The 14,154-nt window shown below is 46.0% G+C and overlaps 1 protein-coding gene across 7 annotated transcripts in view; it reads left to right on the top strand.

Moving 5' to 3' along the window:
* Positions 1 to 14,154, top strand: part of INPP4B (inositol polyphosphate-4-phosphatase type II B) — a 394,186-nt gene that overhangs the window by 196,444 nt on the left and 183,588 nt on the right. For 5 of the 7 annotated variants that reach the window (XM_060246716.1, XM_060246717.1, XM_060246715.1 and 2 more), the window contains 2 exons: positions 4,495 to 4,574; positions 12,562 to 12,673. In XM_060246716.1, coding sequence (XP_060102699.1) covers positions 4,495 to 4,574; positions 12,562 to 12,673 — 192 coding nt within the window. The remainder of the gene's footprint in view (positions 1 to 4,494; positions 4,575 to 12,561; positions 12,674 to 14,154) is intronic. The other 2 variants (XM_060246713.1, XM_060246712.1) reach the window with 1 other exon arrangement.

Genomic DNA, 14,154 nt, shown 5'->3' on the forward strand with positions numbered 1-14,154 from the left:
GCGGCAATTGCAGAACCTCGAATTTTCATAGGCTCCTCGATAAAAACGCCCTGTGCGTCTGGGAAAAGAAGCAGGCTGCCAATTTTCAGGCAGTCAAGGACCTCCTAGTTTCCAATGATGTGCTCCACCATTTTGACGAATCCTTACCAGTGATTCTGGCTTGTGATGCTTCCCCGTACGGGATGGGCGCCGTTCTGGGGCACCAACTCCTGGACGGGAGGGAGGTTCCCGTGGCCTATTATTCAAGGACCCTGACCCCCGCGGAGTGCAACTATGCCCAGATAGACAAGGAGGCCTTGGCAATAGTGGCGGGTGTGCATAAATTCAATGACTACCTGTACGGTAAGCGTTTCACGATTGCCACGGACCATAAGCCGCTACTGGGCCTTCTCGCCCCAGACCGCCAGACACCGCAAACTCTGTCGCAGTGCGTCCTGCGGTGGAACCAGTTCCCTGGTCCACTGCCCCGGCAAAGCTATGGGACACGCAGACGCCCTCAGCTGCTGCCCTCTACGGACCCGGATCCCGCCCCCGCCCACCATGTGATGCTTATAGAGACTCTACCAGAGAGGCCCCTCCATGCCGCCGAGGTAGCTCGGGCCACGGGTAGAGACCGCATCCTCACACGCGTTTTAGACTGGGTGGGAAGGGGGTGGCCCACGGGCAAACAGGACGCAGAATTCAGGGCATTTTCATCACGCAGAGAAGAACTGTCCATGCACAAGGGGTGCCTTCTCTGGGGTAGCAGGGTGGTGGTTCCCCTCCCCCCCCATTGCGGAAGCAAGTGCTGGAAGCCCTACACGAAACACACCTGGGGATAGTGCGCATGAAGGCCCTGGCACGTAGCTATGTGTGGTGGTCGGGGATGGACAAGGAGATAGAAGGGTGGGTTCGAAGGTGCCAACCCTGCCAACAGTCCCGACCTGATCCATCCAGTGCCCCTGTCCACCGCTGGGAGTCCAACAGGAGACTGTGGTGCCGGTTACACCTAGACTTTGCGGGGCCATACCAGGGCCAAATATTCCTTATCTTAGTCGATGCATATACCAAGTGATTGGAAGTGATTCCCGTAGCTTCAACCTCCACCGTGGCGGCGGTCAGAGCCTTGCGAAGGGTCTTTTGCACTCATTGGATTCCCGAGACCCTCGTCACAGACAATGGGACCGCTTTCACATCCCAGGAATTCCAGGAGTTCTTGAACTGGTACCTCATCCAGCACATTCAGTCCACCCCTTTCCATCCAGCCACCAACGGCCAAGCAGAGTACATGGTGCGCACCACTAAAGAGGCCCTGGATCGCATTGTATAGGGAGATTGGAATCATCGCCTGGCAGCCTTCCTATTTGATAACAGAATCACCCCCAACCCCGTCACCAGGTTAAGCCCTGTCGAGTTACTAATGGGGAGGAAGTTGATCACAAGGCTAGACAGGTTGCATCCTGACCTGGCTACGGATCTCCGCAGTTCCCCCGAAACCAGGGAAGCCACTAGGGGATTCTTTCCAGGGGTCTCGTTGGAGGGGGGCCAGATACTAAGGAGGCATATTGACCTGCTGCACCATCGCACATTGCCGGAAGAACTGACAGCGATCAGGGGAGTGGGAAGGGGGGAGTACTAACAGCAACACCCCCGGAAGCTGCCCAGCCTATGCTGGCCGCACCGACTATGCAGGCGGAAGAGCACCACTGTGGAGGGAGCACCCCCTAGAGAGGAGATTCAGGAACAGCAACAGGCAATGGACAGCCCTTTTCTGGCGTCACCCCACCATGAGGAACCAGCCACCTCACCAGCCACGGCAGCCGCTCCAACTCCCCAAATAACCCCGAAGAGGTCGACCCGGGAACGCAGGGCACCAGCCTACTTGAAAGACTTTGTGTCTTGAACTAGGGGGGGAGGAGTGTTGTGTCTTGCATTTCAGTCCCAAAATTACAACGCAGCAGGATACTACAGAGGTGACCAGTGGAAGTCCATATAGCTCCTCAAATACGTATGGATGTAGCTCCTCAAATACGCTTCGCCAATCAAGATCTGTGGCGGGAAGTTTAACTGGCCAGGATTGGACCTGGCCAGACTGAGGGTTGTTCCGGAGTATGTATATAATTGGGACCCGGCCCGCGTTGCCTTGCCTTGTGATGTACTCACTAATAAAGCATGTTGCCGTCAACACGTCTCGTCACTCAGTACATTACACCTTCCTTTGCCAAAATGTTTGCTTCCTTATTGTAATAAACAATTAATGTATTTTGAAGCAGAAACTGGACATGTCTAAGCATTTTACAGTGCAATTCTATATAGAATTATTTCATTCTAATTCCATTGGCTTCAGTAGAATTAGACCAGAGTGATTTCAAACCCCACCCATATGTTTAGCCATTTGGAAATGTTACTAATCTTAAGAAGAAATTTAAGACAACTGCCAGCAACATTACACCTTCCTTTGCCAAAATGTTTGCTTCCTTATTGTAATAAACAATTAATGTATTTTGAAGCAGAAACTGGACATGTCTAAGCATTTTACAGTGCAATTCTATATAGAATTATTTCATTCTAATTCCATTGGCTTCAGTAGAATTAGACCAGAGTGATTTCAAACCCCACCCATATGTTTAGCCATTTGGAAATGTTACTAATCTTAAGAAGAAATTTAAGACAACTGCCAGCAACTGGGAAAGTTGCAAAAAGGCTGTTCTTTCACAAGGACCCACCTGGTTCCCACACAGAAATTAGGGGAAGTTAGCATAGCACTGGGTGGGGGGAAGCATCAGAATGGACCTGGTCACGGTAGTGGACAGACTGAAGGGCATAGAATTGTAAGGTACAATGTCTGATCTTGAGAAGCTTTAGTCTTTTGGAGGGAAAGTGCATACCATGATTAGCCTACTAAAGGCTAGTATAAACAGAGCTACTTCAGTGTTTTGGTTGCCAAACTGGAAGAGAGTGTGACATTGATAGGAGGAAATCTACATGGTTTGTGCTGGTCATCGCTTCCCAGAGCCATGCTGCTGATACTGGACTTCAAGATGGACTGCAGCATGTCTCTGCAGTCTGCTTGGAGCCCCTGAATATGACACAGGAAGCCATAAATGTCCCTTTCATTTTTACCAGTGCACACCAGGATCCAGTAGGAGTCTGTGGGGAGGGGGGGGGTAACACTAGAAGAAGCAAATTTCCCTCCTCCACTTGTACTCCTGCTTCTCAGCACCAAACATGGTAGGCACTCACGGAACTGTTGGGGAGGGGTCATGAAAAGCAGCTAAACTAGGAAAGGGAGCACAGTCCTTTTCCTACCTGACTGTTCACTGCCTATAGTTAAATCCAGAGCTTCCTAAGGGTCTCCCCCCCCCCAAAAAAAAGTCTCATAAACTAGCTCTTAGAAAGCAGAGAATCATCACATGAATCTCTCTTACAAATGCAAAGTAACCAACCCCTCATACTTAGTGAGCTCCGTTACATAGGAATGATGCCTTAAGCATGCTTTCCTCATGCTGCGCTCATGTGAGCTCAAGTATGCCCTACCTGGGAGTGATTTTGTAAAAGCAGTAAGGAATAGTCCAGGAGAGTAATCTAGTAAAAATACCCTAAACCCTGTATGTTAAAAAAAGATTAATAATTAGTTCCATGACATCACTAGGGATATTTTGATATAGTATGAAAAGATTCATTGTCCATATGTTCAGAAATGGACAGGATACAAATGCAAACTAAAACTGTTATGTTTCCGGAGCCATTGCCTCTTTCTGATTTAAGACAAGATCATCACTAGATCAAGTACTTTGCAAACAAAACCACAAAAATTATTGGTGACATTTTCAACCTAGGAGAAATAAGATATCTTTGGTCTTGTACTTTAGACAATCTGTTTGGTGCAAATGGCTGCCATTGGTATAGAGCCACAGAAGAATATGGGTCAATAGAAGTGTGATCAATATAACAGGATGTATCCATTTGGCTTCCTTTGCACTGCTATGAAATTGTTTTTTCTGAACTGAGGAAAATATAACATTTTCTATTAATATCTTGCTTTAAGTGCTACATAAATATAGTTTGTGCAAGCAAATATTCTATTTGACATATAAAGATGACACTCCAGGTTTAAGAAATTATTGTAGCAAGAACAACAGTGGTAAAGATTCTACAGATTTAACATGACATGATAGAACAGGCGACTGAAGCTTCACACTAAACAAACAAAAAAACACCTACAGCTGTAGGTTGCCAGCATGCTATTTGTCAGGTTGTCATTTTGTTTGTTTTTAATGAAAAAGAGGCCCCTGCAGTAGCTTTACAAATTATTGATAATGCAGCCACTGATGTATGAAGGCATTCAAGTGGATAAGAGATCAAGAATAGTTATTTAATATTTCTGTTGTGCTAACATAAGATTTGCAGACGTGAAGTTAAAGCAGAAACACTTAAAATTCAGCAATCTAATAAAAGTATATCCTACCTGTCCACCCATCTATCTTCTCCTTTTTTATTCCCTTTGGTTTCTAGCGAAGCTTCCTGGGTTGTGCAACCTTTAAAGTAGGCGAGTTGATGAAATCAAAGGAACAACAACTGACTATCAGCCTGAGGTAGGTTTCCCCCCCCTTGTGTTGATTACAGGCTCTGTTAGATCAACAATCAATGCCATTTAAAGACTCAATTGTATTTTGAAAGTCAAAATTGCTGTCATTTATCAGACATCTAGCTCATGTGCTAACAGTGCACAAAGTTAAAAATAACAGAGTGTTTAAGACTCTATTTGGACCAGTGTTAGTGGCACTGCATTTCATTTTGTTTCTATCCCTCACTGGTCCAATATAGAAGTGATGCAGATTATCAGTAATGGTGATGATTAAAGGTAAAGGTTGTCCCTTGTGCAAGCACCTGTTGTTTCCAACTCTGGGGTGACGTTGGTTTGCATGGCAGACTTTTTATGGGGTGGTTTGCCATTGCCTTTCCCAGTCATCTACACTTTCCCCACAGCAAGCTGAGTACTCATTTTACTGACCTCCGAAGGGTGGAAGGCTGATCACCAGGATCGAACTCAGGTCATGAACAGAGTTTGGACTGCAGTACTGCAACTTAGCACACTGCGCCACAGGGCTCTATGATTAGGTGTTGTTGATATAGGAGAAAAAGCAGGGACCCATGGCAAACTCATGGGGAAATTCTCTCACTGCCTTCCAACTTCTGACACTGACCATAGGGCATCTTTCTATGCCCTTTGCTTTCACTGTCATCTCCTCCAATCTTTTTCCTTCCATACTCTAATTCTTCTTCCCCCCTTCTCTTCACCTCCCTCTTGTCCTCCCACTGACATCTGTTTCCTCAGTCTGTCTTCCTTGCCACTTCCTTCCTCTCCTCACAACTCTAACCATGACCCTTCCTTTCAACACTACTTTCAGCCCATCACCACTCTGACTAAAAGATACCATCACAGCTCGTTTGTGGATTGAGGTGCTGCCTAATTGTCCTTGAGTTAAAGAGCCTAAGGAAGAACAGAGTGCTTTCTGTGCCTCTGAACTAATCTAAAAATGATGTTAGACTCTGCTTCAGCACTGAGGGCACTGAATATTTTTTCTATTACCAGTTAGGTCTATGAAGTAGCCTGGTAGACAGATAAGTACATAAAAAGAGCCCTCTTGGATCAGACCAGTGGTCTATCTAGTCCAGCATCTTGTCTCACACAATGGCCAACCAGTTCCCCTGGATGACCAGCTACGAAGCATAGAGGCTGAGCCCTTCCCCTGATGTTGCCTCCCAGTTCTTGAATTCAGAGGTTTAGTGCCTGTTATCCTCCATGAATCTATCTAATCCCCTTTTAAATCTGTTTATTCCTGTGGCCATCACTATATGTTCTGGCAGCAAATGCCACATTTTAATCACTCTTTGTATAAAGCAGTATTTCTTTTTGTCTGTTCTGAGCCTAGTGCCTATCAGTTATATTGAGTTGTAGTATTTTGGGAGAGGGAGAAAAAAATTCTCTTTATGAACTCTCTCTACTTCATGAATAATTTTATAAACCTCTATAATGCCACCCCCCTTACTAGTTTCTTTTCTAAAGTGAAAAGTCCCAGAATCTCCAGCCTTCCCTCATAGTGAAGGTGCTCCAACCCCTTAATCATCTTGTCCTTTTAGTGATACATTGACCAAAGGTGTACACAGTATTCCAGATGAGGCTGCACCATACAGTGGCATCACAATATCAGTTATTTTATTCTCAGTCCCATTCCTAATAAATCCCTGACATAGAGTTTGCCTTTTTTTTACACTGAGCTAACCATTATGACCCCAAGAGCTTTTTCTCTCTCAGTCTCAGCAAGTTTAAACCCCATTAGCCTATTCTTGAAGTTGGGATTTTTTTGTCCCAGTGTGGATCACCTTACATTTACCAGTGTTGGTTCTAGGTGATAAGTGCCAGTTTTTCCCATAACCAACTGGAAACTGTACCTGCTACCCCCATGAATTTGTCACTTACTGTGCAAAATAAAATTGCAAATATTTGGCTATATTTTAGAGCTGCTGTTTAAAAACAATCAAAATTTGAAGAGGGGAGGCACAGTCTTGTCATGCCTTCTTTGAATGAATTTTTCATGCTCATCTAACTTGACTGATAGAGAGACTAATATATTAGTAGTGATAGTGGCAAAATTGGGCATTAGTTTAATGTAACCAGAATAGGTATTGACATAATTAGCTTCTACATGCATCCAAAGTATAAATGTATTCGTTGTCCAGAAAGAACCTGACAGAGCTGAACAATGACCAACAGCCACTAGGACCTTACTTTGCTTTAATTTCAAATAAAACTGCAATTAAATGTTTATTCAGTTTTTGTGTACTTCTTAGCCAAGAGTCTTGTTAGTACTTCCAGTGGACATATTCCATATTTTAAAGAAACCATATTAGTCTTCTGAACTATGACATGAAATTGAACAGCTGAAGACATAGAGATTGAAAAGATGGTCAGAGAGCAAGAAATATGAATTACATTTGGCATGCTTAATTGATGATAAGGTATTTGGAAACACTTGTAGAAAGTTTGCTTTATGCCCTCTCTATAAAAGCCCTGTGGGTGGCCAAATCCAGGTCTCTCATTGGCTGAGGGGTGCATTCTATGCACTCCATAAACCATTGGCCCTTCATGGCTCAGTCAGCATTTCTGGTCTCCCACTGGCTGACTTCCCTGTTCCTGCCTACTGCAGGCCCAGGGATATTGAACAAACCACCAAAACAGTCTTACCTCAGAGACAGACACACCTCCAGTGCTTCTCTGTGTCCTCTCTGTCAGCTGGCCTCAGAAAGGTGTAGTGGCCACTGCCAACAACAGACCTTTGCTGCTCCATCAATAGCCCACACAGACGGCCTCCAAGCACGTGCCACCTCTGAAGGCCACCAAAATAGCCAGCAGCCACTGCTGCTGCTGTAAGCCAACTAGGTTGCAAGGCCTGGACCTACTGGGAGTGTTTCCTCAGAGACCATGACTGCCGCCTCTTTCCTGTCACTCCCTCTCTCCCTCCTCTCCTCGGCCTCACAGGGCCTGATCTACATATTTTTGAGGGGAGCAAAAGTAAAAACATGGTACCCCCTTGCATACCCCAAACAATTTCTTAAAAGCCAACGGTTCAATCCTCAGCACCTCCAGTTAAAGGAATCAGTTAGATCCACAGGCTGGATCTACCATTCTTAGACACTGCAACACTATCTATGGGTGTAGCCTGTGCCCGGTCAACTTATTGTTTACTGTATTAACAACCCTGGACTTCTAAGGAAAGGAAAGGGGGAGAGAAAGATAGAAAAAAAGGAAGGAAACAAACAGAAAAAAGAGAAAGAAGGAGAGAATGAAAGAAAGAAGGCAAAAGGAAGCATTGTTTCTTACCTGTTTTAAGAGTGCCCTGGCAAACTGTCAGAGGAGAAGAGGGACTTCCCGCCAGAAAAGGGCAGGATGCTCAGAGAGCCGAAGGCATGCTTTTGCAAAGGTAGAGCTTGCAATGAGAAAGATATTTTTTTCTTTTCACCACCCACAACCCTCTTTTGCAAAATTAGTTCAGTGAACTGAAGAGATGCAACATTTAAAGAAAGTTTTCCAAAAAGGGTTGTTGGGTTTTTTTAATGTAAAGGTCACAAATATTGGGCAAGAAGACTCACTGAGACTTCTCCAATGAGAAACAATTTGGAAAAAAAATGATTTCTCTACCTGAAGTCTGTGTGAGAAAGGTGGCTTAAAAACATAAATTAAAAAAAAAAAATTCTCCATTCCCCCCCCCCTTCATGAAAAATGAAAAGTTTTAAAGATGTGATCATCTTGGAAAGAGATGGGAGAAAGGGTAACTTCTAGTGGGTTCCCCCTCTCCCTGCTAAAAAAGAGGGAATGCTCAAAGAGGTTGAAGAAAATTAGAGTGGCTAACTATTTAGGTGAGTGGTGAGAGCAAGTGCAGTGGCATCATCCCACACAGAGGAGCCTACCTTCCATTGCTTTTCCACCACACACCCCACTCACATCCCCCCCCTCCGGATGGTTGGGCTGGGCAACATTGAGGGCAGCATTGGCTTCCTGCTGCCTGGATGGCAGTGGTGAGGGCAAGCATGGAGGCGCACGTGGGGAGGGCGTGCCCGCCACCACCACCACCACCAGGGAATCACAAGGGAGCTGCACAGCCTGCTCACTGCCACCCTGCAGCAGCCCCTTCTGGCCTTGGATTTCACCACACTCTGCTGCTCAGCCCCTTCACTGCCACCCACCCACCCACAGCACTCCTGGTAGGTGGCAAGACAGAGGAGAGTGGCAGAGAAGCTAGTGGTGGCAATGAGAGTGAGGCAGAGGTGAGAAGCGGCACTGTGGGCAGTGGCATGTGTGTGGGTAGGAGACACCAGTGGCATCCCTCTCCTTGCAATGCCCGGAGCAAAGTGCCTCCTCTGCCCCCGCCTTGATCCGTCCCTGCAGCCATGTGCCAGGACAGATGACGACTGGGCCACTGGAGAAGCTGCTAGCCAGAGGCTGTAGCTAGGCAACCAAGGTTGCTTCTGTCAGTAAAGGTAGAGGTCTCAGCTGAATGGAATGTCATAGAGTCCACCCTCCAAAGCAGTTATTTTCTCCAGAGGGGAGAGAGTTCTGTTGTCTGGAGTTCAGTTGTGATTCCAGGAGATCTTCAGGCTCCACCTGAAGGTTGGCTACCCTAGTCCTGGCTGCTTGCTACTACTGCAGGGTAGCAGATAGGGTTGTCAACTCCAGTTTGGAAAATTCCTGGAGATTTGAAGGGTGGAGCCTGGAAATGGTGAGGTTTGAAGGAGAGGTGAGTCCTCAGGTACAATGTCATAGACTCCACCCTCCAAACCAGCCATTCCCTCCTGGGGAACCATTGTTGCTAGTCTTCAGGTAGGGTCTGGAGATCACTCAGAATTACAACTTCTCTCCAGATAGCAGTGATCAGGTCCCCTGAAGAAAACGGCTGCTTTACAGGATAAATTCTATGCCATTATGCTCTGCTGAGGTCACTTCCCTCCTGCTTTGGTCTACACTGTGATTTCAGACCAGCCACAGACTTTCAGTCTAAGCTACCTCACAGGGTTGTTGTACAGATCAAAAGCGGGAGAGGAGAATAATGTGAGCCGCTTTGTTCCACACTGTGGAGAAAGTATGAACTTTTCCTAGGTAGAGGCTGCTGGGAAGGTGGAGGAGATGGAAATCTGAAGTCAGATGTGGACCTTGCTTGCATGACCAAGACCTGGGTGTGAGATGGGGAAACAGTAGCTCTTTTCCAGTTGGCTCCCCCTGGGTTCTTGGTCCTTAACTAATTGCTGACTAGAGGGTGGGGGAAGGTGGCTCTGTTCATTCTGGAGGCTTACTCCTTCAGGGCGTTTCTGCTACTGGGAGTTCATTGGCATAGAATGTGCAGGCCTGATGTGGGAGGCAAGGGAGAGTTTGGCTATCCAGCTGATGTACCATCTGCTGATGTACCAGCTGATGTACCATGCACCGGCCAGTGCCCTGCCATCCCTGGTGGAGGTTGTATCAGGCTCTACAATGGAACATCCCAGACTCTTAGTCTTGGGTGATTTTAACATCCATGCTGATGATGCAACCTCCACACAGGCAGTGGGCCTAGTGTTATCCATGGCGATGCTAGGAGTCTTCCAATATATAACGGTCCCCAATCACTGGGCTGGGCACATGCTAGGTTTGATTTTTGCAGCGGGGGTTATGGTGGACCAGATTACTGCTAATGCAGTACTATAGTCAGACCACCATTCTTGGAAGGGTCATGTGAATGTCCCACCCCAACCCTGTTTAGGTGGCAAGCATATTTTAGCTTGCCCACAGAGTCAAATTGACCCTATTCAGCTTCAGATGGCTTTGCAGGATTCTTTGCCCCTTTGGCAGATTGTGCCCGCATACCAACAAGACTACCTTTCCCCATATGTTCCCCAGAGTGTACTGTGGTCAGGATCTCAAAATCTCCTTGTGCTCCCCAGCTACAAAGATGTCAATCTGGTTACAACTAGGGCTACAGCCTTTTCGGTTGTGGCTCTGTGCTGGTGGAATGAACTCCCTGAAGATATCAGAGCCCTGTGGGATCTCTTACAGTCCCGCAGGGCTTGAAAGATGGAGCTCTTCCACCAGACCTTCAGTTAAGAAGCCACTCCCACCAATCCAAAAATGGCTGCCTGCGCTTGGTGCACTGTGTACCAGGGAGCCTAAACTTCAGATATCCATCTAGTATTGACTGGATCTTCTATCTGTATATGGAGATCATGGACTGCTGCATCCACCATTGCATATATAGCATTTTATGACAGTTTTACTGTTTTAAATTCTTTTATGGTTATGCCAGTTTGGCTCTTGTAAGCTGCCCTAAGCGTGCCTTGGCGGGGAGGGCAGGGTATAAATTGAACTAGGGTTGCCAAGTCATATTCAAGAAATATCTGGGGACTTTGGGGGTGGAGCCAGGAGACATTGGGGGCGGAGCCAGGAACAAGGGTGTGACAAGCATAATTGAGCTCCAAGAGAGTTCTGGCCATCACATTTAAATGTCTTCCTTCCATAGGAAATGGATAGGGGCACCTTCTTTTGGGGCTCATAGAATTGGACCCCCTGGTCCAATCGTTTTGAAACTTGGGGGATACTTTGAGGAGAGGCACTAGGTACTATATTAAAATTTTTGTGCCTCTACTTCAAAAAACAGCTCCCCCAGTGTCCCTGAAACCTCCAGATCAATTCCCCATTATACCCTATGAGAATCCATCTCCACATAGGGAATAATGAAGCCTTCTCCTCCCCGCTTCCCCCCCCCCCCTGTTTCTGGCAAATCTGATGCAGGGGATTGGCCTCTCTACTCACGAGTTGCTGCCAGCTTCTTCACAGCAACACAGACACACCATCCCAAATTGAAGCCTTTCAATCAAGCCTCCGGAGGTGCAAAGGCACATGGTCCTTTGCGGGTGGGGCGGGTCTTCCCCCCCACCAGCCAGCTGACTGGGGGCAGGAAGCAGCCTGGGAAAACAGAAGAATGGCTGCTGCAATCAGGGCTGGGTGGAAAGGGAAGGGCAAGGAGAAGCTGCTGCAATCCGGGGTGGGAAAGGAAGAGACGAGGAGAAGCATCGGGGATTGGTGGGAAGGGAAGGGGTGAGGAGAAGCTGCTGGGATCGGGGCTGGGTGCGAAGGGCCGCCATTCTCCCTCCCCCTCCCGCCCGCTTTCCGGATTTTTGGCGAGCGGGGGAAGGAGGCTCCAAAACGGGGGTCGCCCGCCCAGGCGGGGGATTTGGGAAGCCTAAATTGAACTAATATACTGATTTCTAATAGAGAGACTTGAGCATGGAGTTTTGCATTCACATGAATACACGTTTCTACAGTTGATATATATTCCTGTTTTCAGACTTCTGCAGTGTGGTGCCCTCTATACTGTGAGCCATTTTAGACAAGGAGCTTTCACTGCAGGGAACAGCTCTGCAGACTGCCTGCTGTCTGTGCTAAGTTTAAGACAACATCTGTTTTTGTTATTCAGAGTTACATTATAGGGGGGGGGGGGGGTTAAATGAATGCATTACTTCTGAATTGTTGAATTTACAGTTAAGAGACTTATTAGCCAAGAAATTATAATGATAGCTGTTTCAGTGGTGGATGTTAGCTGCACCCTTGTAGAACAAAAGGGAAGGGTGCAAATAAACTGCATCTTTATGCAGCTCACAGTTGATAATGATGAGCAATAACTTTTTGAGAGAGTGCAATTTTAGAAAGCATATTTCTAAATGTAGACTTTCTAAAAGCATCCAGACCCTTGAATATATGGTATATTCATTAATGAAATTTGTGCAAATGCTCTCTAAACCCACCCACAGGTAATGTTGTGCTACTCTGATGTCACCTACAGTAAAGCAAGGAATAGGATGGGGATGACAAAACCTTCTTATCTGTTGTTGGGGAATTTGGTGATCATAGTTCTCTTAATTTGAAGCAGTATTTGCGAATAAGTATTTTGTCCTGTGGCAGTATTAAGTCTGAAGGGCACAGATTTAATTCAAAACACAGCCACAAATAGCAAATAACATTCCACCTTAATCCCTCTGAATTTTTTTCAGAAGCTCTGATGGTGGAAAGACAGTTGGCACTATAGACGTCAGCCTTGTGAAGATGGGAGAGACAGAGGATGGGGAGTCAGATCACAATGCAGCAGATGCGCAGGGACAAAAGGTAGGAACCTGGCTCAGTGCACAAATTAAATTAGGATGATCAGAAATGCTAGATGCCTATATTACTACAGTGACTGTGGGATCTAAGTTTGCATTTTAAAAATAAGAATTAGCCCTCTGTAGTATAAAGCGCAACATGCATGCTCAACTCTCTAAACGAAAAAATATCCAGGGACAAAACATAATTATATTGCATTTTAATTTGTGTTTTGCCAGAAATAAGGTATTAATTTTACCATCAAGTGTAATTTCTTCAGAATTGCATATGTGTCCCTCTCTTCAAGTCATACTAAATTTAGAAAAAGAATTTTGAATATCAGTTTTCAAAGGAAGGTATGTAGATTAGCATCTAACTGATACACATTCATCTGAAATTGCATGTTCCTTTAAAGTTCAGATGTACAGATTTCAGTGTGAAATAGCTGTGTTGTAAGAGGGCGGGGGGAAAGAAAGGAGTACAGAACTGAAGTAGGAGCTCTAATAGCCTGGACTAGCCTGATATTATCAGAGCTTGGAAGCTAAGCAAGGTCAGTACCTAGATAGGAGACCACCAAGGAAGAGGCTCATATGTTGCCTTGGGTCACTGTGAGTTGGTTGTGACTCAACAGCTAGAGTTGCCAAGTTCAATTCAAGAAATATCTGGGAAGTTCGGGGATTGACCCAGGAGACTTTGGGGATGCAGCCAGGCGCAAGGGTGTGGCAAGCATAATTGAACTCCAAAGGGAGTTCTGGCCATCACATTTAAAGGGACTGCACACCTTTTACTGTAAATGCCTTCCCTCCATAAGAAATAATGAAGGATAGGGGCACCTTATTTTGGGGCTCATAGAATTGGACCTCCTGGTCCAATCCTTTTGAAACTTGCAGGGTGTTTTGAAAAGAGTAATTGGATGCTATTCGGAAAATTTGATGCCTCTACCCAAAAAGACAGCCCTCTCAGAGCTCCAGATACTCGCAGATCAATTCATCATCATACCCTGTGCGAATCGGACTCCATAGGGTATAATGGAGTGCCCAGCAGACATTTCCCTCCTCCCCTGCTTTCTGATGACCCAGAAGCAGGGGGAGGGCCTCCAAACCAGGGGATCCCCTGTCCCCACCTGAAGATTTGGAACACTATCAACAGCACACTTTACATTTGTGGCACTGAAACAGACAAACTAGGTCTGCAATCACATACACTAAAATAATGCACTTTCAGTCCACTTTCAATCCACTTTCCAACTGGATTTTACTGTGTGAACTGGCAAAATCCAGTTGGAAAGTGCATTGGAAGTGGATTGAAAGTGCATTAATAGCATATGTGATCGCAGCCCTGAAGTATTAAGGAAACTCTGTACAGTAGGCCTCCTCAATTACTTGGTACATATTCCGTTTTTTCAAAATGGTATTTCTACACCCTGCCCAGTGGTTGCATTTTATGATATGTAAAACTGGAGAAAGGATCATGAACTGATTTTGCATAAGGGGTTTTTTTCCCCA

The sequence above is a fragment of the Heteronotia binoei genome, chromosome 9 (assembly GCF_032191835.1).
Source record: "Heteronotia binoei isolate CCM8104 ecotype False Entrance Well chromosome 9, APGP_CSIRO_Hbin_v1, whole genome shotgun sequence".
Taxonomy (NCBI): Eukaryota; Metazoa; Chordata; class Lepidosauria; order Squamata; family Gekkonidae; genus Heteronotia; species Heteronotia binoei.